Source organism: Canis lupus, chromosome 15, assembly GCF_003254725.2.
Source record: "Canis lupus dingo isolate Sandy chromosome 15, ASM325472v2, whole genome shotgun sequence".
Taxonomy (NCBI): domain Eukaryota; kingdom Metazoa; phylum Chordata; class Mammalia; order Carnivora; family Canidae; genus Canis; species Canis lupus.
In genome coordinates, this window is record NC_064257.1 from 27,496,281 (window position 1) to 27,522,222 (window position 25,942).

Genomic DNA, 25,942 nt, shown 5'->3' on the forward strand with positions numbered 1-25,942 from the left:
GAATATTCATCTTGGCTAAGTTTAATTAACTAATGCCCAAACTAATTGTTAGATGGCTAAATTGTAGATAATCTTACCAAATCTATACTTTGGTATATACCTGTCCTCACATTTTGAAATAAGAAAAATACAAGTGAATGGGGCAGAGGAGAGGGTCAGTTACATTTGCTATGTCATTCAATCTCTGCTAACCATTTACTACAATATATGGAGGCTCCATATCCAAACTTTGGTCTTACTCTTCAAGTTCTACCTTTAATATGGTAGAAAGAAAACAAACTGCTCTATGATTTTGTTTAATTATAATCACACGATTCATACCCAAGTAATGAGAACTCTTAAGCAATTTGAAAAAACATAGTGGGCAGAAAATCTGGAAAATCTAGTGAGGACTAGAAGATTTACACTTCCAAAAAACTCTTTTAATTTCTTTGGACATACTAATAAAAGAAAGGGTAAAGAATCAAAAGTTTGGCAAGTTATGAAAATATTTGTTTTTCAGGCTTCAGGTTAGAGTTTTCTTCTTTTCCTTCCTTTTCTGTCTCTCTTTCCCCACCCCACCCTTCTTCCTCTTTATTTTTGACATTTCTTCTCAAGAGCTCCTATAATTTTAAACCTTGAACATTGGATTGGATCTGAGGAGGAAACTCTATATACAGCTTTAGTCTCAATTTGTTTTACTGTTGTAGACAAATGGAGGAAACTGTTCAAAAATTGCTTTGAAACCATGATTTTAAACCTGACATTGACCTTTGAATGAATACTTGAAGTTGTGCTATAGTTTCCCAGAGAAACCTCTGCTTGTTTCTCATTTCCCTCAAACCATTTTGTCTGGTTACTACATTTTTCTATTTTTTGCTTGCTGAATTTGGATCAATATTTATTTTCTTTTAGGTTAGCACTCCTTAAAGTTAACTGAAACAATTTGGGCTTTGTTATTTTATGAAATGACTTCTGTACAGCAGGTTGATGTTGATTTATTATTTTTATTTCTATAAATCTTGTTCTTATTAAAGAATTAAAATTTATCTCTCTAAACCTCTTCAAGTAAGGGCCAATATTTCACTCTTCTGGAAAACTAAAAACAATATCCTACTCTTCTTATTTTGTAGTTTTATTGTGATGAGCAGGGCAACATTGTTTTATAAACTACAGTTCAGTGTCAAAGTAGCATTGCATTGACTGCATTGCTGGATGAGGGTCTTATTTAGCTTGTTGTTTCAGTAATTTTTTTTTTTTTTTTTTGTTTCAGTAATTTTATGTGATTGCCTCTGGTAGCCACCGTGTATCACTAGCTAACCCCAGGCCGACTGAACAGTGGACTACCAATTCAGAACGAAAGCGTAATAGAACTTGAAGATGTTTTCATCAGACATCTTTGTCCTATCTCCTCAGTATACAGACAAAGATAGAACAAAGAAGGAGCATTAACAAAATTAGAACATTAACAAAATTAGAACAAGCATCCAGGACATCTCCCTTTTGGGGAAAATTTGATGGAGGACGCAGAATCTTAAGCCTGAATCCAACTTCACTACTAAGTACTGTGCCTTCATTGGTAGAATAAGGATAACAATCCTCAGTACACAGATTTGTAGTTTGAATCAAGTGAGAGAAATAGACAAAAAGTCTGGAACAAGGGTTGGCATAAGGCAAGCTCTCAGCAAATTAATCCATCACTCCCTGTCTTTCTTCTTTAACCTTCAAATTAACTAGAATGATGATGATTGCTTTATGTGCAGCCTATAATTCACATGTAGAATGAGCTGCATTGTTTTATATTTGGAAATACTCTGCAAAGTGAGTCATAGGTAAAGTACTTTGAAGCCTATCCTGAAGAAACTGGATGGGCAACTTTTCATAGTTGGTGAAAATCCTTTGCCAGGACATGAAGGGGCTCATATAGTAAATTTTTACTAAATTGAATTGAAAAAAAAAAAAAAAAAAGTAAAAATTGGATGAGAAAATTGTATGTTGAAAGAATTCTCTCCTACCACTGATTTGATCTATGCTGGACCTCTAAGTATTTATTTATATAAGATATGACACTTGATTTTATAAAACTACACTTAGCTTAAAAGACATAATTTAATTCACACACCTTTCCAGGGTGATTTCCTTTTTTTTTTTTTTTTAAGACAATACACTTACCGTCTATTTAAAGCACAGGGTCATAGTCGCTCCAATGACTTTCTGACTATAAATTAGAAAACAATATTCTTTCTGTAATATATATGCCACCAGGGCTAGAATTACAAATTGAGAGCAAGTAAGGAAATGGTGGTTGGCTTTCATTAGTATTCTAGGTCTGCTTCAGTCAGATTTACAAAGTGTGACCTATAGCAGCCGAGTCCATCATTTCACCATCATTCCTGAGCCTGTCAACTGGATGGGCATTGTTTAGCAGCCTCAAAACACTGCAATCTTTATTGTCTTATTACAAAGAGACAATTATATGCCAAGATAAACTTTTATGAGCTCAGAAGAAATGTCTAACATGAACATTTAGACATAATTTGTCGTTGCTGTTCCCATCCCAGAGAGTGAGAAAAGTAAGAAACAGAGGGCACATGTCTGGGGAGCAGTCCTAGTGAACAGTAAAATTACATGATTTAGATTAGAATCAGAAGAAATTTATATACATATAGTTTAATTTCTAATTTACGGTTATCATCCACCAAATCATTCCCCTAATACCTTCTTTTTTCTGACTCTGTCTTAATACCTTAGGAACATTGCATGTGCTTGTCTCTATACAAATTTCACTCTAAGGAAATTTCTATGCCAGATTTCTATTAAAGAAAAACACAGTTAAGGAAAACACAGTCTCCTATTTCCTTGAATTTCTCTCCCTCTCTCTCTTTTTTAGCCTGACCTTGCTTATGTGAACACTCATACCTCATACTATATATAGATAAATTGATATACACTTTTCATTCACCCTAAAATAATGGATTAACACAGTCAGGGGGTTTGGATTTGGCAGCTTTAAATACAATTTTCAGCCCCAGTAGTTCATTAAGATCCTAAGCTTATTCTGTGATAATGGAACTTGTGAAGTAAGAATTGATTACTCATTGTCAGAAATTATTCCCCATCATCAAACAGAGTAGTAAGACTGTGAGGTATGTCCAATGTTATTCAGTATTTTTGTATATTTGACTGAGACACATGGAAAACACCATGGTGGGATATAGTAACAGTCCATGTAGGAACTTTTAAATCTGCAATTTATAAAAACTATACAAAGACATTAAACGATGTGTTTTGGAAAGAATACATTCTCATGTCAATGAGCTTGATATGCCCCAGATGGTACGTATCAAAGAAAATGTGGAAGACTTTCTACAGTTAGTGTAGTACTGTGTAGCCTGTCATCTCAAGACAAGTGTCAAATACTTTCTTGCCTATAGTACTACCACACATTTTCTGGTCCAAATATCCCACCGTATCTTTTGTTTCTGATATTTGTAGAACAAAGTCAACATCTAAACTCAGATGTAAATGCTTTGACTATTTTAATTCAAATGTATAATTGCTAAACCAGTGGTTTAAATAATAAAAACAACTTGCAAGATCCAATAAAATAAAATTGCATTATGTAGTTATTGAGGTAATAAAATATTAACCGTAATTGAGTATTGACTATTTGCTATTTGATCCTCACAAAATTCAACACTATATGTATTATTATTAAACCTATTTTACAAATCATGTTTGTCAAATAAGTAATAACTGTATTAAATGAATGGAGAAAGAAGTGAAAGTTGATTGTGTAAGTAGATTCAATTAGGAACAAACTGCAAATTGCACTGGTTCATTATTCATATGTCTTTGTCATCAACTACATTTTCTATAGGATGAAAATAAAGCATAATTAATCCTGATATTTTAATAGAGATAAAATAACTTACTCATTAGAAAGACCTTTGTTTTGACTTAATTCACTGAAAAGCAAAATATCATGTAATTAACTGAAAATTGAATAAAGATATTTAGTTATTTATATTAATATTGTGGGGTTTTTATTTACTACTTAAGCTTTTTTTTCTTACCTCACAGAAACATTGTCTAAAAATCAAATATTTACTACAGTAAAAACATTGGTTCTTTCCAATAGCAAAGTGTCTTATAAGAATACAATTAGTATATACTTACTAAATTCTTGGAAACAGCTATCCACATGCTAAAGTAATATTGACTTTGTATTGCCATTGGGAAAACAATTTTGCTTTCTGGGCTATCAATACCTTGTATTTATACAATTATTTATGTATTTCTAAATGGTTTTTGCAAGTTGTCACAAAATACAATCCCAAAGTTTTGAAGTGGAAGCGTTGGACTTTGATTTCTCTTGATGATTTGAGAAGTATGGATCATCCCATGCTTTTTGCTTTTGTGATAAATACAACATTTTTGCATAGAAAAATATTCTTGTACATGACACATGCATCCTTAGTGGTTCTTAACCATTTTGGGGTCCTGAAACTTGAAAATAAGATTAAAGGACAGACATCCTGTCTTACACAGACACACACACACACACACACACACACTCACACACACAGTTTGTTTTAAGTACTAGAAGTTTAAAGATCCACTGCTAACTATGCTTGAGTTTACCTTGGGTCATAAACACCAAGTCAAAGATCTTTGGGTTTGATTCTCAACAAATGTTTGTGGTTGACAGACCAAGGGATTATTCACCATCAGTTCTGTTATGCCCCCAGAATGCAGCTATCAATGAAATAATGCCCATCAAAAAGATTTGAATAGATACTATGGAAGTTCAAAGTTAATGGTATAGATAATGTAGTTTAGATCACGGTCATTGAAATGGTGGAGAAGATCTTGGTTTACCGTGCAAGTGGGCTCTGGGAGAGAAAAATAGGAAATAAAAATGTGTGTTAAGCCATATAAGCAGTAAAACCAACAGAATAAGTAAAACAAGAGAAAGTGGAAAAGTAGGAGGGAATTTGCTTAAAACAAACAATGCATACAAAAAAAATGGAAAGCCATTGGATAGATCAAAAAACAATTGAGTCATGTTAGATACATAAATATTCATAACAATTGCCCCAATGTTATACTCTTGAAGTACCAGTGTTTTGTGTAGTTCTCAGGTTATAACTAAGATTATGGTTTAGAAAAATCAATTAATCAGAAAATAAAATCAGGGATCCCTGGGTGGCGCAGTGGTTTGGCGCCTGCCTTTGGCCCAGGGCGCGATCCTGGAGACCCGGGATCGAATCCCACATCAGGCTCCCAGTGCATGGAGCCTGCTTCTCCCTCTGCCTGTGTCTCTGCCTCTCTCTCTCTCTCTCTCTCTGTGACTATCATAAATAAATAAAAAAAAATAAAAAAAAAGTGCAAAAAAAAAAAATAAAATCAGTTGGGGTAACATAAAAGAATGGTATTAAGATAGAAAAGCAGTGCTAATATTTATCACGCAATGAAAAGTTACAAAAAGATAATGAAACTCCAGTGACTAGATTTTGTAATTGTAAAAATGCTACACACTGACACAATTTACCCTTCTCATCTGTTGTACCAATGACAAAATCTGTCATGGAAATTTTCTAATCTAACCCTTAAATATTCTATTCTGTGAAAATGTAAGACAAATGTATAATATATTTTCTGTGTGGTTACACAAAGATGTAATGCTTACATTGGCGGTAGAATTATAGAATGCTAGTTATGGAAAGAATTTTAGAGATTTTTCTTTTATATTATTTATTTGAGAGAGAGAGAGAACAGGAGAATGAGGAAGAGCAGAGGAGCTGGGGGAGAGGCAGAAGGAGAAGCAGACTCCTCACTGAGCAGGGAGCCTGATGTGGGGCTTGATTCCAGGACCCTGAGATCATGACCTGAGCCAAAGGCAGACCCTTAACCCACTGAACCACCCAGGTGCCCCAATTTTAGAGGTTTTTATACTGGGAAGAACTATAGCATCATTCTCTTTCGGGACCTTAGGCAATATCCCTAAGAGGAGATTGCTATCTTGAATAAACTATGTTTTAACCATAAGGCAAACCAGGTGAAGGAAACTGACTAGATTAGGGCAAATGTATTTACTGATAAAGAGAACATTAACCATTTATGGAAGGTAATATACCCTTATCTGATATACAGGCCAGAAAAACTACTGCTTCTCTGAAAACTATAATTATTTTTTTTCCCAATACTATAGCTTGGTATTAAGCTTTCACTTCTGACATTTCTAAGGTAAAGGAGAAATAGTTACCAACAGCAATACATATATTTGTTCCTACAAAGTCAGCCATATGGGTAAGTAGAATCAGTTGCCACTTAGGTAATGTGGTTTGTTAAAAATTTTCCATCTTAAAATAGGTATCCCATCTGTGGGTTGATGCCCCAAATTCCTATTATTAGGCTCACTTTTCAGGAAAGATAGTAAGGCTGCAGAAAGCCCTTGAGAAATGCAAATAAACTTATCACTGATCCTCCTCAGATTATTATGTAGAGCTTGGAGCCTTTTATTCTGTCAAATGTGGAGGTCATGAATTCTTCCTCCCACCTTAGGTGAAAGTTCATGAAATGAGCATTAATCTCTGTAGACATATTTTTCTCTCAATTATAAAGAGTTGTTCAATGTTACAAGAGAATGTTTCATAAAATCTGTTACTTTTAACACTTCTTGTTGCTTTCTTACTATTATAAAAATCATGAACTTGGCAAAAAGGTCACTGAACAAAGAACACATTCTAAGAGCCGAAGAAGGAATGATTATGAACAAATGTGAATTTCATGAAGTGAAAACTTGAATCTGAAACTGAACCTCTATATTCAGAATGATTAAAATTTTCAGCTGTGTATGAAGTGAAACTCATAACTGACAAATTTTGCCCAGTTGTTTGAGTCATACCAAATCTACAGATCTAAAATTATCATGTTTTCGTTTATTTGAATTGTTATTGCTTTTAAAAATAGATTTTCATAAAATATCTCTATTTAGTTAAGGTGCACAAGACTGTCTTGTAATTCTATGGCAAAAGAGTGACATGTAGGGAGCACCTAAGGACACTCACTAAAGAGCTGATAAATAGATAACATTTAGTTGTATCAAATAATTGAAAGGGCCAATGCACAGCTTGCTTTTCCCATTATCCACAAATTTTGCATTATGTTCATATTATCTGAAATTGTATCCAAAATAGTTTTATAAAACATTCACTTTAATATTATCAGAAAACCAAACAATAATACCAAGATTAAAAAAGTGATATTCTATCATTAATCATTCATTTGAAGGCCATTCCCTAACTGTTCACTCTTACTCCTGTCTGATTTGTCCATGTTCTCTCACTTTCTCTTATTTTTTGCTAGGCTTATGTATGAAGGCATAGGTTTTGTTTTGTTTTGTTTTAATAAAACTGACATATAACTGTCCCTATCACCATCATCCATCATTTACAAACATGGAATTTCTGGGGTTTCATAAGGATGTAAGTGTATTTAATAAAGGTAGTCTTTCTAATTGTTTGTTAGTGAAACTATCTAACCCAGCAGCTCTATTCTACTGTGCACTCTACATAATCAACAATAGGATTTTTTTTAAAAAAATGTCCTAGTTCTTTGAGTATATATACTTTTTTAATTCACAAACTTGATAAATGGTAGACAGAGCATTAGATGCTTAAGGAACTATATTAATTTGTGTTTTTTCTTTCATAATAACAAGCAATAAATCTTCAGACATATTTGTTAAAACTGGCATTTCAGATTTGTTATCTATCAATCAAGGGTAATCAACTATAAAGCCTTTGTTTTAAGTGGTGTTTGCCAAAAAAACAAGTTTCATTTAATCTTAGAGGAAAATATTATTTCTTTTAAGTTAATGATAAGTTTAAAGATTATATTGGTTATCTTGAGACTATCAAATACTGTAAGAAATCTTTATACATTATGTGTTAAGTATGTAAAATCCATAAATTTAAAGGTAATATCTGATACTTGCAAAGAGCAACTAAGTGATACAAATAGATGTTCCTGAAACTCTAATTTTATGTAGAACAAATCTGAAAATCATGTGACTCTGACATAAAAAATGACCTTAGAGGATAATTTAAGAGGTCTTTCCATTCACAAAAAATACTTCATTTTAGATAGAGATTTTGTGCAAAAAACTTATATTTGAGACTAAGACAAAGCATTAAAATGTAGTCTCAAAAAGAACAAGAAAGCAGATTTTTTTTTCAAGTAAATTCAATTAGATGGATATGTTTCTCTTTAGCCAGATAGTATTGAGAATTTGTGAGCTGGAATTGATGTAGAGGATTTCTTGGAACTATGTGTGAATGTATGTATGTGTGTGTACATTATTCTATTTGTTACCTTTGGTCTTTTTGACTCAAGTTGTCCCCATTGATATACTTCATAGGTATGTAAACACTTGAATCCCTCTGTTAGGGTATGTATCAAGGCTTCTATCAAGTTACCTCAAAGTCTCTAATCATGCAGGGCAAGCCAATGTGTTCTCTGCCTGTTATCTAAAATTTGAAAATTTGACAAATACATTTTCAAAGCACCCGGTTCCTGGAAAAAGAAACAAGTAAATTAGAGATTTGAATACTAGGGGCTGTGACTGCATGTAGAAGATCATATATGTTGACACGTAAAAGATTTATGAAAAAAAATCCACTAGAAAAGTTGAAACAAAACTAAGTGGTGGTTTTTCTTCCTCTTTCTTTCTTTTTTTTTTTTTTAAAGATTTTATTTATTTATTCATGAGATACATAGAGAGAGAGGAAGAGACCTAGGGAGACAGAGAAGCAGGCTTCCCATAGGGAGCCCAATGTGGGACTCGATCCTGGGACCAGTATCACAACCTGAGCCAAAGGCAGATGCTCAACCGCTGAGCCACACCTGGGCATCCCACTTCCTCTTTTTTTGAATAAGTTTACCTAAATTTAAAAGAGGAGGTGCTTCACCTTATAAACAGTATTGGATTAAAAAACATTGCTCTTTGTGTTCCTGATTTTAACAAGCTAAAGAGATGGCATCATTAGGTTTTATGTAGTAGAATGAAGATATGTACTTTCTAATTAATAAGATGTACATGTCAAGACCCATAATAATAATAAAAAAAGATTACTTGTGCAGTTTTCCAGAAACTAGAATTCTGGATTCCGTAAGAAGGTATGTACGGTCACTTCAATAAACTTGACAAAGCAATAGGAAGTTGGCTGGTTCAACTATAATACTATTGAAATAACCTAAAAGGACAGGGAATGTAAATGAAAATCCACACCATTCACTTTGTGTCCTGGTCTATGGCCCTTCCAAAGTGGATAAATGATAAAACTTTGGAATTTACTGTGGTACAGTGATTTTCAATTGTACAGTTGTTCCTAATTATGGTTGTACATTAGAATTACTTATGAAGAATTTTTGTTTTATAATACAGATTCCTAGAAATTCTAGAACAAATATGATAGACTCTCTGAGAGCAGAGCTCAAGAATGAGTAAAATGTTTCCCTGGTGATGATCAGCAGGCGGACCTAAAAACTACTAATTTAGATGAATATGAATAGGGAATAATAGAGTTCAGAAGAATTGGGGTTCTTATTTCAATAACAAGGTCAGAAGTTTGATTCATCTCTACTGTGTGAATATGAGCAAATTACTTAATTCTAACCCTGATACACCTCATCTGTGAGATAGGAATAATAGTCATTCCTACTTGACAGGGCTGTAAGGATTTAATGCAATGATTCCGAAAAAAGTTCAGGCACCACATGCTTCAGTGTTAACTGAAATACATTAAAAATGCCATGACCCATCTCAGATCTACAGTTAAGAATCTAGAAACCTGGAATATACATTTCCAATAAACTAGGAATACATAATAAGTTGCGACATCCATTATTTTAATGGGTCATGGATGTACCCATTAGGAGAATACCCAGTACATATTAAGCACTCAATACATGCAAGCTCTAAGCTGCTAAATGAAACTTTAGACTTTGTTAGTATTATTTAACCTCTCTAATGTATTAGCTGAAAAGATAAAATTCAGTTAATCAGGGCACCTGGGTGGCTCAGTGGGTTTAGCATCTGACTCTTGGTTTTGGCTCAGGTCATGATCTCAGGGTTTTAAGATGGAACCTCATGTCAAGCTCCATGTGGAGCCTGCCTAAGATTTTCTCTTTCCGTTTGTTCTTCCCTGCTGCCCCCCATTCTGATTCACTCACTCTCTCTCTTAAAAAAAAAAATCGGGCAGCCCCGGTGGCTCAGCGGTTTGGCGCCGCCTGCAGCCCAGGGCATGATCCTGGAGACCCTGGATCGAGTCCCACATCAGGCTCTCTGTATGATGCCTGCTTCTCCCTCTGCCTCTCTCTCTCTCTCTCTCATGAATGAATAAAAAAAAAAAAATCACTTAATCAACCAAAAATATTACACACATGTTGCCAAACTACCAATTTGCAGATTTGAGTCTAGTGTTACAAAAGAACATCGTTTAATGCATTAATTCAAATTTACAACTTTTGGAATCCTTTACTGTACCCAGAATCCATGAATTTGGTTTGTTTCTTAACTGGAATTAAGAAAAAAAAAAAAAAAAAAAGCCTAAAAAAAAAAAAAAAAAAAAGCTAGACTTCCAAGCTGTGGTTGCATTCAGTGAAATCCACTAGAGAAACAAGTGTTTTAGATGTTCAAATTTTAAAAATTGAGAACGAATATTTCCCTTGAAGGGAATTATAATTATCTAAATTCATTTTAAGACTTTACATTGTTTAATATAATCATATTTTCTAGATAACCACTTTATAGCTATATGTGTTGTCAGTACACTTTAACCATAACTAGGAGGTGGTTAGGATCATAGACTTCTGAATTACATGGACCTGAAATAGAATCCTCTGTCTGTCACTTACTAGTTCTACGACTTTAGACAAGTTACTAAAATCCAATTTCCCCATATGTTCTTAGGTTTAATAATAGTTTCTATCTCATATGATTTTTTTTTTACCTATTATATAAGATAACGAAATGAACATGATGTCTTCCACTGTGTCTCACAGTTTTTTAGAACATATTGCTTATGTGTGAGTCTGTTCTAGGTGCTGAGTCTATATTAAATGATCTGTAAATTAGAGATTTATTTTTGTTTCCTTTTCTTATAGTATGGATGCCTTTTCTTTGGAGCTAAATAACTTAGTCTCACTCTGTGGCCTCCTCTTTTGCCCTCCACTAAATATGAATTATTAATATCATGATTTCATTATTCAGTTTCTAAAGAAATATTATTAATTCACTAAAATTAATTAAGTGTTAATAGAGGGAACTGAATGTCTTTCCTAGGTCACTCTTTAATTAAATGGGATAAAATTTAATAATTCTTCTAGTGGCTTAGTTTGCATAATGACCAACATCTGAGTTTTTATATTTTTATTTCTCTTCAATAGGTTGATAGGCAATTTCATTAAGGAATGAAGCAACTGGTGAATTCTGAATCATCTGGTAGATTGATTAACATAATAAACTCTATTAAATCATAAACTTTAATTTATCATGAAATTGACAAAACTAGGCTTTTTCTTGTGATCAGGAAATATAACCTAAATTATTGGGTCAAGCCATTAAAGTGATTATGAATTAGACACATTACCTAAAAATCCTGCTAGACTACTTTAAACCCGTGAATGCTGATTTAGTATAATCTTGCTTAACATTATCATATATTTCTTGTTATTTTTAAGTCTTCATGTACATAATTGCCTTCCTTTGTGCATTCATTTCAATAAATTATCTGTCCTGAATTTACTATGAAGAAAATTAGTGATTTAACTAATTGAACTTACAGCACCTTGGTTGTTCCAAATTTGTATTGCTTTTACAATCCAGATATTAATGAGTTTTGAGATCAAATGGAGAAATTTTAAGGAATTTAAATAAAAATGATTAATGTTTTATATTATATTCTACATGACAAGAGCAATAAATTGACTAATCTAGAATGTTGACATAGCATGTAAAGCTGGTTTCTTAACTTACCAAAAATGTGTTTTGTATTAAACAATGTCTAGTTCTGTGACTAATAAAACCTGTTACTAAAAAAGCAAAACCAATTGCTTATATTATGAGATTATAATAAAAAGAAACAGTAGCCTGTTGTCTTAAGTACAATTATCCTTTCAAAATCTTATATTGTGAGAGCAATTACAATTGTTATTAAATTTACTAATGAAAATCAGAAAAATGGTGAAAATTTTAAATGTTTATAATAAATATGATTATTCATAGTAATAAAATGTACATTAATAGTTTAAATAGATTCATAAGAATACAATAGGTATTATCAAGAAAATTTAACAAATGTCACTTTCTTCTTCTAAAACAAAATATTAAATGCTAGGGTCACATCGTATGAAGGATGTTTATGAGAGCTATTTTCTGTAGTGCATCAGATCATTATTTATTAAGCACCTTTTTACCTGGTGGTATGCTAATTAGCAATTTGTAGCTTTGGCTACATTAAATTGGCTTGGCCAACTGAAAATTTTTCCAGAAAGAAATACTACAAAATATCTTTTTATTTTGAAAAGACATTTAACTTAAGTTGCTTTATCTAGAAGGGCACTTATATTTTTTCTTATCAGTTTTATAAAAAAACACATGACTCAGATTCATCATCACCTAATTAATTTAGACATCTTGTTGTAACATCCCATGGGAAAAAAGAGTTTATCCATGTAGAAACAAAATAGACCTTCAAGGCTAATCTGGAATTCTGATTTCATTAAGAATAAGTTTGGTCTACTTGGTCAAATAAGTAAAAACATGAGATTTGCACCTAACTTGTCTTATGACACTCTTAAAAAAATAACATTTTGATTTGCTTGAATAAAATCTGAGCAATATTATAGACTAAAATGTTGAGCCATGATAAATTTGTAATGCTGAGAGAAAAGATAAGAACTTGCTTTGGCAAAATCGTGAAGAAAAGCTTTGCTTCAGAATTCTTCCAGTTTTGGTATGGAACATTTCCTCTGTTGTGATTTTTGCATTCCCTGGATGCTCCGCAAATTCTCCTTATGACAATATTTCAAAGGAGTATCTCATCAATAATAAGAGCTAAATTAAGAGCTAAATTAGAGATAGGTTGTTATGGCTCATATGATTGTGACTTGATAGGATGAATATTTTGAGTGGGTGTTTCTTATCTGCTTTGACTGTCCTTAAGACTGGGTACAGGAAGTCAGCAGCAAGTTAGAGGGTAGAAATATACAGTTTGACTTATGGGTTTAAGTGAGTGTATCTCCAGCCATTAAATTATAAATCCTTAAAATATACACTAAGTCTTAGAAACATTCTTATTAGTGACAAACTACTCTTTAGTGATTTTAAAGGACATTAATGAGGTAATGATTTATTAGCAAATTATGGTAGACAAAGGTCCCTTATACAATAAACGAAACTTGTATGCCCAGGTACATACAATTTAGAGCTTAAGAAATGTTGAATATTGAAGTTAAATGGGATTTTTTATATTTGTAACTTGGATATTTACTTCATAGGAGAAAGTCTTTTTATTGTAATTCTATACAAAACTAAGGTTATAGTATTTTCATGTAGGGAAAAAGCATCACTCAATCTACTAGCAGAAATCAGGGTGCCCTTTTAAAAATAACTGTTTAGGCTGATTGATAAATCAAGGAAATGGCTTTTTAGGGAACTATCCTTTTTATGTATATCTCTTTATTAATAGTCAAATTATTTGTAGGTGAAGAATTATAATTAAAAAGCAGATTCAGTGCGATATAAAAAGATAGAAAGGTGAAAACCCTCAATACCTTTCAATAATATTGATCGTTAAAGTGCAAAATGTAGTTTAAGTTATTGAGTTTATTTTGTAAAGTAGGGAATTACTTCTGCCAATCATTGGTATCATCTCATGTGGTACCATAATGACTAATAATACACAAATGTAAGATTACAGATGTAACTTGTAGTCAAAACCAGAGTCCTGTAAAAGATAAGCAAAGGTGAATCAAGATCTCTATTTTAACTTTTTGTAAATGTACTCCACTCACTGATAAAGTAAACAATGTGGAGTAACAGTGTTTAAGTGTGGTGGGATATCAATATATTTAAAAGTAGGAGGGAACTAGATAGATTACTTGAAGATGGGGAAATGGGACACATAAAAAAGGTAAATGTGAAGCATTGCATGGGGGAAAAGATGCATGATATCTTAAGAATCTTTTTCATATTAGTTGGGGACATGCTGCTGAGAAAATAATATTTTATTATTGAAAAAGAAAATTGACTTAGATGAAATTACAATAAAAACAATTTTTGAACGTCTAGTTTGTAATAGAATTTAAAACCTTAGAGTTTGAAAAGGGGATTGCCATATATCCCTGTGCAGTACTTCAGATTTTCTATATCCTTGGTAATAAATAGATGGTGAAGTGAGTGAGGAGATAAAAAAGTTCTTTACATTTCTTTCAGACTTTGAGTACACCATAAATTAAATATTGAAACAATTTTTACAGTAGTTTGCTTTCAATTATGACTGCTAACGTTATGCATTTTTTAAATTATTTTTATACATTAAAATTGTGTTCTCTGCAGCTAGGCAGACTGATTGTTAGTTATGTTGGCTAAGGTAGTTTAAGTTTTAGTAACACAGTATATTGAAAGCATAAGCTAAGTTTCTGAATGCAGTTTATCCGCTGTCATTGTTCACCCTTAAATAAATGTTAAATAAAATAATTTCCTGCTTATTAAATTTAATGAGTGTATGCCTTATAAAAATTTTCATTTGATAGGAAAAAATATTGAGAATCTTATCAATATAGCTTTAATTCAGCTATTTAAAGAGTTGGTTATGTAGGGTATTTTTCTTTCAATAAGACATGAAATTGAACATTCTATATTCTTAATGTGATTAGATTTTTCTGTAAGCATAAAAATCTTACTCATATCATATAATAAATTGAACTTTTGGGTAAATTTTTGAAGAGAGTATCTAGACAGAGTAAAATGGGAAGCTGAAGCAATAGTTCAAATAAGAAACTACTTTGGTTTCAAATATATATGTTTTTCAAAATAGATGTTCAGATCCAAATATCTAGAAAATGGTCTCACTAATGAAGTGAATACTACTCTGGACTTAAATCAGAGTAACCATGATGAACAGATTAATGAGGTGGAAGAGACAAGAATTTGGGGGGAAGTATGACCTTGTTTTCATAATATTTATAGTTTAGAAAAAGAAAGCTTTGCAACTCATATTTTAAAATTCAACTGTTAAGAAATTCAAATAAAATAAATTTAAAGCTGATATTCTAAAAGTCAAGTTCTGTTTTGAGAGATATGGGATCTTCTAATAAACAAGCTTATAAGGAATTTAGAGAATCAAAAATGTACACAAATTTCTAATGAGCTATGGTTTTTCAGAGAATGTGATACATAAAATATGTAAGGACACATAACCAAAAGCCAGTTCAGAAGGGGGACACAACCAGGAAAGCAGTGTGTTAGGAAAACTAAAACCAAGAATAAGTGGAGATGTGGAAGTCAAAAATAATGCTAAGGATACACACACCTCTTTCTCAATCTTTCTCTCTCTCCTCTCCTCTTGCTCTTGCAAACATACAAACACCCACAACACACTATATTCAAATATATACACGCACAGTGATATCTACTTGTATACACACATGTATATGTGAATGTATACATATAGGTATACTGTCTCACACACACATACAGAGAGACGTCCAGCTAGACATAGATACACACACCTATATGTGCAATGATGTGGTAATTTTGGAACATTTTTTAGAAAAGAGTTAAAAGTAAACAAAAAACAAAGAACAATAAAATAAAATTACATTTTGTTATGACCTTCTTCCTTCTAACAAGAATAATCCTGAAATGAACGGAGAAGAAATTCAAAGCAGTAGAAATCTAAGCAATGAAACTCAAGGTAGACAAGGAGATAAGGTGCCTCTTTTCATGTTTGAACATCACAGCCCAGGTAATTTACAAGCCAGTGCACTGATAACTATTGCCAGTAATTGAAAAAAAAAATACAAAAAGAAACTTGATATTAAAAGAAGAAAAATTCTGCAAACCACAGCTCTATGAGCTTAATGTAGATTCTGAACAAAATTTTAGAAATTACAAAAAGCCTTTTTTTCTTAATTTTTCAAAATAAATGGGTTTAGGTTTCTTAAAAAATGATTATTAACATTTACAATATGAATATTAAGAACAGCTGTTACAAATTTTGGATAAGGTTTCTAGAGTAAGGTTTCTAGAGTAATATATTGGAATGATAGGAATATAATATATCTTGAGTTTAGGAAGGCATTTACATAATTCTACATGATGTTATTTAACAATATAAATATAAAAAGGTGGTCTGAGTGACATTTCTAGTGGGTAATGAAATTTATGATATTGATCAGGATAAGGGCCTCTGGTAGTGTTCTGAAGGGCCATATCCTTTTTTTACACATACAATATAGCTAAAAAAAGAGGAAACATATATTTCTTGATTGGTTTGTTATCTCCTTTCCAGTTCTAACAGTCTACAAAGTAAAATTATTTCAATTTCACAGATGAAGGAACTAAGATTCAAAATGTTTAACTTTCCTCCTATATGGAGGTAATTGGAGAACTTGATTTTAAACTCAGATCTACATGGCCCTTCCACTGTATCTCCTGAGAGGACAAAAGGCACACATACCAAATTTGTGGTACCATAGAGCTGGGGAGTTATGTTAAAATGCAAAATGATGGAATCAAGAGCTAGAAAGTATGGGGACCATGGGTCAGAAGAAACAGTGAAATTCTCCCGAAATTAATAGAAATTAATATCAATTTTAAAAGAAACTTCCAGAAAAATCAATGGAAGATATACAAAATGGCAAAACATGCTTTATCAAGAGATCGTGTAAAAAATGTCCAGAAGTCTGAGTGTGAGCTTTATTAGTCAGTTGAAGGGTGATAAAAATAAATGTGACCTTAAGCTGTATTAATGGAAATACTAATGAGGCAAAGAAAGGGAATCACACTGTTATCTTCAGATGTTAGAAGACACTGAGAGTAGAGCTTTCCACATTAATCCTGGCTGCCATGTTCTAAAGGACATGTGGACAAACTGGCAAATATTGAGTGATGTGTCCCACATGGACATTTAGAAAAGCAAGTGCTTTCCCTAACATACCTTGTAATTTGTAAATATTTGTTTTGCTTATGTGTCATTATTGTACAGCATAGTTTTTCTATACCTTTATAAAAATTCCCAGAGAACAATGGTTCAGAATGGAATATTCTAGTCTCATAATTGCAGCTCTATGAGAAAAGTAGTTCTAAGTGATGCTTGGTTTCTAAATTATATTTTTATATCTGGAAAATATCTATTTTATGAAAGTTATTTTTTTTCATGATAATGTAAAAGTGCTTATATTAACACTTTTTATGTATTTTTATAGCCAGACATGTTATTACTGCTATAATGTGTATTTTCCAAAAATGTATAATTTCCATATTTTTATTGTGCTTTTACGAATGCTTTTCTTTGATGTTTATAAATGCCGAAAAGGCTCCCTTAAGGAGAAGAATTTTAAATGTAAATAAGCTTTTTTAGTCAGTTTAAAGTAAACAAATTGAGACATTATTTAAGGTACATGCCATATTTTGTGCTTGAACCCTGTCAGCGTCTTATTTACACAGTAATTAAATAACTCAACTTTTGTATTACATTCCAGTGTTTTTTGATGGATATTTGTAACAAAGAATACTTCATATATTTTAAAAAACTTACTGCAGAGAGAGACATTGACCACATATAATGCTTCATAACAGATTGAATATAATAAAAACTTGTAACTGTCTTTTTGATCTATGCCTCTGAAACAAGACTACAGGAACCTTATTCAGAATTTTTAAATACAGGAAATGCAACATTAACTCATGTAAAGAATATTTGGTCAGATTATCTTTTTGAAAGAGAAAGGTTATTTGTCCCCTTGTTCTTTACTGTAGAAGCTTTGTCAAACTCTTTCCTTAAAAGTTGACCTCCGCTCAATTTATAAAGAAAACATAAAGACATCCTTAGGTGACTGACCAGCTTACTCAAACCTGGTTTCCATAATGAAAAGATCAAGTTTCAGAAAAAATGTAACCCCTTTATATCACATTTGCATTTTTATAATTCTCAAGCAAACATTCAATTTCATTGTTACCCTCAACAACATTTCTTGAAGCATTTTCCAGAAGTTTATGTCAATGGCTAGTCTCTGAAAACACTCTCAGAAACTATTTAGACTCCGTAAAGTTTACAATCACTTCTTGGAGTCGGCCTCATCTGGACATTACATGTTTTTGTTGTGTACCTTTTGTCATTGAAAGTGCAGGAAAAAGATTATTTGTAATTTCTAAGAAATATGTAGAATATTATACAGCTAGCCAGTTAATGAAAGAGGATGAGAAAAGCCAAGAAAATAGATTACTTTTAAATGTCTGGAAAATATCCTCCAAATCAAGGCAAAGATTATGGTTTTGTGGCAGTATTCATTTGTTCATTTTTTTCTGATTTTAAGACTTTATGAAACAAAGTATTAATATTTATAGATTCATATTATCTCTTTATTATACTATAGCAACTGGGTGCAAGGAAAATACACAGTAGCTACTGTATCAATAAAAAAATTCCCAAATTTTTACCAGTTTCTAATTTAATCACTTTGGATAAAGTGAATGAAATATTTTCCAATCTCTATGAACGTATGTATTTGAGCCTCTCCATAAATATGCATGAAGTACTTTTCATGTCTTCATAGTAAACCCCTTCATCTTTGCTGTTTGTCAAAAGAGAGAAAGGATCAGGTAAGTTCAGGACGTTCTGAACAACCAATGTCTTTATGGTGCACAAAGGTGTCCTGAAACGCTTTAGTAGGACATGGTTTAGACACGATTGTCCGGTCCCTTATAGTAAAAGTTGGTCAAGTTTGCTCGCTATGTGGGTTCATATACAAGGAGATAATTTCAGACACTTTAGGCTTCTTCCACAGAATGATAATGTGACTCGTGGAAGAATTATAGATAGCTTACTTACTATCTGAGACTCATGGAGAGGCCAACAGAAAGCACAATTTATGTGAGCAGCAATCTGTACATAAGGGAAAGAGCACGGTCTGGATATCAGAACAACTGATCTCTCACTTTGGCTTTACTATGAACTAGCTCTGAATATAGAAAAGTCAACTGATTTCTATGTTTCCTACTTTTCTCTTTTATAAGATGTCCATTTAAACTTCAAAAAAAAAGCATATGATAGATTACAATTTCAATTATATGAATTTTAATACAAAACATATAAAATCAATTTCAAAAATTTTTCTGTATATACTGAAAATGTTTGTAAGAATGAACTAACGATAGGCCTTCTCTAATTTCTCCTATTAAATGTAGGTACCCAATATAACTTGAAAATATTGAGCATAACTATTCTTTTTGCAAAAGGGAATCTAGAAAAAGACTGCTTCCCACAGAAAATTTATTAACAATAGGTGCTCAATTAAATGTTTTTATACAATGAACAAGGCCCCTTTTTATATAAATAATCGGGGGAGAAATCTTTTTAAGTCATTTTTTTCTTTCCATCACTCCACCTACACACAAAATTCTGTTGTAAAGACATCACTTCTATGAGGAGGTATTCATTGTAGATGTACAGAAGTCTATAAAAACCTATGTTTACAAGAAAAAAACATTATCATTCTAACCAACTGCATATTCACTCAGATGCTTAATAAAAGCTATCTGATATATATTCTTGAGGAAGTATATACAGCTGGCAACTGTTTTCCAAGACTCAACATTTAACAAACTAAATTTTCTCATTTTAAATCCTTCATGTGTCCTTTTGACACTTAGTTGAAATTTTGGAACTAACATGATCACACTAAAAATATAAATGAAAGTAGCATTAACCATAGACTGATACTCAACTTCAGGAGTTAAAATAAATACAAGTGTGGATTAGAGTAAAATTATCTTGAAAATAAGTAAATCAAAACAGCCAAAATGATTAGATTTTTCTTTGAAAATACCCCATCCACTGCATTCCCTCCAAAGGACAAAAGTAGCAAAAGAGGAAGGTAGCAAAAAAGGAAACAGGAAAGCCTGCTTCAGTAACTGGACATATTGATTTAATTGGCTAAGAAGTCCAAATGCTAATACTCCTAATAATCAGCCATTCCTTTTGTGTTTTGGTAACATATATCCTTATACAATGTATATCAAATGGAATTTTTTGATTCACCTCTGACATTTCAAAATTTCCATTTTTGAATTCCCCTAGTCTTAAGTAAGTAACACATTGTCTACTTTGTTTGAGATCTACAACATTATCCCCAACATCTAGGGCTCCATGATGTAAAATGTCATTTTGTCGATCTTCTGTTCCAGTACTCACTTTAATTTTTTTAATTAAAATTGGATTTTCAAATATAATCACAAAGACATCTCCTGTTGAAGGTGGTTTCCCCCAAAAGTACTCATCAACACTACTATACGCCTTGCTTGCTTCATAATTTTCAAAAACATTCATGTTGGTATATAGATTTGCAGGAGGGTTATCAGGGATGTCAAATGACTCTTCTTCAAAATCATCATCCTTCAGCTTATTCTCAGTCCCTTTATATGATGAGTAATAACCCATGTGCTGAAAGAGAGATGGTTTAAAACGGATCACATTTTTCTGAGCTAAAAGACCCCGGAAATGAGTTAATAGCCAATCACAAGGCATTTCTTGATAAAACATTAATAAAAAGTGTGCCAAACGTGGGAGATCATGAGAATGATAAAGTTTTCCAATGTAGCCAAGCTTAGAGAACTCAAGAGTTACCCAGTAGGTTCCTTCTAGGGAGGTAATGACTTTCTTGATGGCAGTTAAGAAATTTTTTGAACATCGAACGTCATCTTCAAGCATTACATAATAGTCTGAAGTATTGGCACAAAAATTAAGCAGAAAAGCATAATCTACGTTTTGCTTGGAACGAAATCTGACTCTGTCTTCTGGATCATTGTAATTTCTTTTAAGGCCATCCAGGATTGGGTAATATTCCTCTGGAGCATGTATAACTATTAATCTTCCTGCAATGATATGGTGGGCAAATTTCTGTGTAATATCCTGGACCATGACATCACGCCAGGATGAATTAAAGTCCGCTAGGTGAACCACCACCGAAATTTCCTTCAGCTCTTCGTAGCTGGATTGCTCAAAAATTGACTTGATTGTCTCAAGTAAATAGTTTCCTTTTTTTCGTTTCACTGATGAAAGTCCAATTGTAAGAAACCCTGAGCAAAAGAATTCAGAAGGAAGAAAATTAAATGTAAAATAGGTTTTGAATAACACAGAAAAAAAACTTTTCTCCTTAGGCCTGCTACTGTATTAGGTAAATCTAGTAAATGATATGTATAGAATATTTTGTGAGTGAAGTATTATGCTAAATACATAAAGGCTACAGTACTTAATACATAATTGACTTTTCTATGGAAAAAATACATCTTAAGCACAATGACGTATGAGCTTCATTGCTGTGAACATTTATTTATGAAATAAAAAATATGATTTGAGGTGTTTTGCAGCTTAATGCCTATTAGAGAAGATAGATGTTTGGATAATATCCACACTATTAAAAAATACAAAAGGAGAAGGGAATTCACAGTTAAGGATGACAAACCAGTCTCAAATGATAAAAAAAAGAAAATTAAGCATAACTCATTATTTTAATAATCTCTAAATTTTTCATGGAAAACATGTTACATTTTCGTTTTCCTTTGATCACTCTCATTATCTCACACCAAAAAATTAATAATTGGACTTCACAATTTTATTTTGAAATTTACCTAGAATGCTATTAGAATCCAAAAAAAATTATACTATTTTTAAAAACTGCATTATTACTCAAATGTAGAGTAAATTGTTCCAACACATGAGTATCACTCTCTTCCTTGTTTTGAAACACATTTTATAGCAATTTCTGTGGGGATATTTTTATTCAATTACCTAAAATCTCAAATTAGAATCTGGATATTTTAGGGGATAAAATAAAACCTTGTGAAATCGCAGTTTACTTCTAACAAGTGTAGATGTCTCCTTATTGAAATATTCTCACTTTTTAAAGTTCTGATTCTCACCATGATTCAGAACTGAATACAATTTCATAACCACTACTTGAAAAATAGGAAAATGTTTATATTCACCAAGATCATTGTTTAATACAGATATCTACTTGTTGTGACTTACGCAATACTGAAAAACCCTTTCCAAGAATTATCTTTCTCGCTAGTCTGTCAGAGAGGTAGAGATTTACACATATTGCTTAAATACCTGGATTTATGGCCCTAACTGCTTTTGAAAAATGAGTATGTTCTCTGGTACCACTCGATTCAAGAAACCAGCTTAAATGCCCTGGAATAGCCAATATTATTAGAATACTTCCTACTTTAAAGGAAGAAATCTATGCATTTTGCATATAATACGTATCTTGAATATTCCTAACGGTTTTTTGGGAGAGCTTTGCACTTGTCATCATTTTTGCTTTATAGATGAGGAAACTAAATCACAGGGAGATGAGCTTGCTTATGCAAAGTGTAACACCTAATGAGTGGTGTGGTGCCAAGATCCAAAGTGCCCTGCTTGTACCCTCTGTTTTATATTGTCCCTTTGTATAAAGCAGTGGCATATGTGCCAATACACATTAGTAAGCTTAGGATGGAAAGGGAGAATTAGTAATGTTTGCACAAAGGTAGTGTAACAGATGGAGATAAAAATAAACATTGGCAATCTTATGTAATTAGAAGAAAGCTTAAGAGCTATAGACATTTGAAATGAAGGAATGAATGGAAGACAGACCTAAAGAAACCTGAATTAAGTTAAGCTACAATTTCCTCAACCTGGTGATCACAGACTCACTTGCATAAACACTTCTTAACGGGGAACTCAATTTCTGTGGTCCCCACATGATCTATTAAGAAATTCAGAAATTCATGATATCACTGTGCTTCATTAATTTCACGAGTCATATTTTTCACACAGAAATATTTTAAAATCAAGTTGAATATTATAATTGATGGCATCTTACAATGAAAACTTAAGCATTAATACTTATGCTTTCCTAGTGGCACATTAATTAGGTCATGATACCTTCCACAGTCTATGGTGTTTTGAAATCCATAAAGTATGTGTAGTATGTTACTCCTCAGACTCAATCTATCTATAGTGAGCTGAATAGTTTTCTCCAAAAATCCAAGTCTACCTGGAACCTTAGGCTGTGACCTTATTTGAAAATAGAGTATTGCAGACATAATTAGTTAAGGATCTTGAGATAAATCACATCAGATTTAGAGTGGGCTCTAAATGCAATGATTGGTGTCCTTGAAGAAGAAGAGAGACATAGAGACCAAGGAAAGAAGATCATGTGGAGATGGAGCTTGGGATCATAGTTATGCCCTCACAAACCAGGAAACACCAAGAGTGACCAGAAGCTAAAACAGTCAAGAAAAGATTCTCCCCTGTGATTTTCAGGGGAATGGTTCTGCCCACACCTTGATTTGGAATGCCTGGTCTCCAGAAGTATGAAAAAATACATTTCCATGATTTTAAACTAGTTTGTGATAATTTGTTACAGCACCTTGATAAATTAAAATAATGACTTTCACTACTTCAAAAGTAGTGGCAAGGCATAAAAACCAAAGCATTATTATTGGAAAATGTATCAGTAGGAGAATAGTTATTTTTAAAAGATATGTTTTATAAGTGCAAATAAATGGATTTTTCTCAGTCTCTCTACATGGTTCTACAGCAAATTGTTTGAAAATTTATATCTCAAACAGGCATTTAAAAGTTTCTTTTTTTTTTGTTATTAATGGAATTGGATCAACGAGTAATTGCAATTTGTGAAGACATGTTGAATTACTTCCCAAAGAATATATTTTAGTAAAGCCCATAAAGTTTTATTGCTATACAAATGAAGCCAGTTGTCATTGTTTTAAAACAAAAATATTTTATGTATTCTTGATTTGAAAGTGGAGGGATACTTACGCTTTCTTTGTAAAGGTGTGGCAGCTAAGTAGCGATAGGTGACATTGATGGCTCCTGAGAAATTAGATAGGTCTTTGAAAGTATGCACATAACGTTCTGAATTCAGTTGATGTGTGGATGTTTCCCTTATAAGTTGTTTGTCTCCTTCCTGAATGCCAAGAAGGAGGCAGAGAAAATAAATAAATAATAGACGGTCATGGATTAAATAAAGTTTTTCCTTACACAATGAATATATGGGGTTGATATATAATATGGATGTTCTATAAATCTCAGCTACTGGCACCACAAGCTATAGATCCTCATCTCACACCTGAATTCCCACCTAGAGTCTCTACTCCAGACTCCACTACTCTATTGCCCTCTTCATACTTCACTTCAGTTTGCTTTTCCCACAGTATACATTAATAATGGCATTTTCTTGACAAAAAAAATCTCTACATGAAAACTTCCACTGCCTTTATGTTAAAATTCAAATTCTTTATAATAATTTGATGATCTTAAAACTTCACAGTAATCTACTTCACAGTAATCACATAAAGCTAATTCTTACTAAATTTTCCATATTTTAGTCATATTAAGCATATTAAGATTTTATCTTCTTCAAGAATTATTAAGTAATACCACACATTATTTCTATATAATTATTTCTGGATAATTTATTAATGAAAGAGTTTTAGTCAGTCACCTTTCTGGCCACTATAACCAAAGGCTGTTGAGAACAAATAGCCATGGTCCTTCTGACATTAGTGTTTTTTCAAATGTCTTCAAGATGTCTTAATTAAAATACATTTGCGGCAAGTCAAGGAAGTGTCTTCAGACCTTACACTACTTTTTCTCATGATATATTTGCTTGCTGCTTATGTGTGTGTGTAAACTAGCCTGTTGGAATTGAAGTCTGGTTCTTTTATATTTAAGATCCCCTTTATGTAATTGGTAAGGGACTTATGTTATCCAATCTTTGAGAAGGCTTATATTAAAAAAATGCTCATATTTAGCTTAAAATACGTTATTAATTACTAATTGGTTCCCTTTTCTCTCTTTAGTATAAGTTCAATAGTACATTTTGATTACCTAAGCACGATTTGATCAAGTCTTGTTGGTTATATATTATTTGCAAAATATCGACTTGCCTGGCCTTTGTATCTGGCTTACTACCACAAGTAGAATATATTCAAAGATAACCTATTTAGAAATAATTTTGTTGTTGTTTTTAGGCAAGTGTCTACTGTACTCTGTGATATTATATGGATCTATTTCCACTATTCCATGTAGAATGGCAGGCCAGGCATATGTAAGCCATTAAGCCATTAAGCCTATAAGCCATTAAGACTATAGAGAAAGTAAATGCATTTGAACAAATTTGGTCTTCATATTATCTGCCTGTGGTCAATAAAACTTTAATTAAACCAGTGTTTATAAAAAATTAGAAAGGATTCAAATACAAATTTTACTTCATTTGGAACATTCAATATTTTGCTTCAAATTCAAATGTCAATAAAGAAAGAGACTGACTCAAAATTTTAAATCAATGGCCGACTGGAATTGTCTTAGAATAAAAGTTGAGAATATTAGGCCATGACTGGGAGGAGCTTCCAATCTGGTCTTTGCTAATTCAAGATCCATTCTGAATATCTCTTCTGTATACTCAATTATGTTTATAAACTTACACTCAATCTTTAATACTGTATTTCTATTTTTTATATTTGATAATTGAGGAAAATATGTTATAGTCTTTTACAATATGTATAATATATTTGCCATCTATAAGTAACACTTCCAAAATATATGAAATTATGCCTTCAGTTCTATATTTCTTATACCAACTGAGTATCTGTTGGATTCTG

At 32.2% G+C, this 25,942-nt stretch overlaps 1 protein-coding gene across 15 annotated transcripts in view; it reads right to left on the minus strand.

Moving 5' to 3' along the window:
* Positions 1 to 20,177: 20,177 nt before the first annotated feature.
* MGAT4C (MGAT4 family member C) overlaps positions 20,178 to 25,942 on the minus strand; it is a 717,101-nt gene continuing 711,336 nt past the window's right edge. For all 15 annotated transcript variants that reach the window (XM_035698743.2, XM_049094033.1, XM_025438740.3 and 12 more), the window contains 2 exons: positions 24,099 to 24,246; positions 20,178 to 21,349 (listed from right to left, as the gene is read on the minus strand). In XM_035698743.2, coding sequence (XP_035554636.1) covers positions 20,208 to 21,349; positions 24,099 to 24,246 — 1,290 coding nt within the window. In that variant the 3' untranslated portion in view covers positions 20,178 to 20,207. The remainder of the gene's footprint in view (positions 21,350 to 24,098; positions 24,247 to 25,942) is intronic.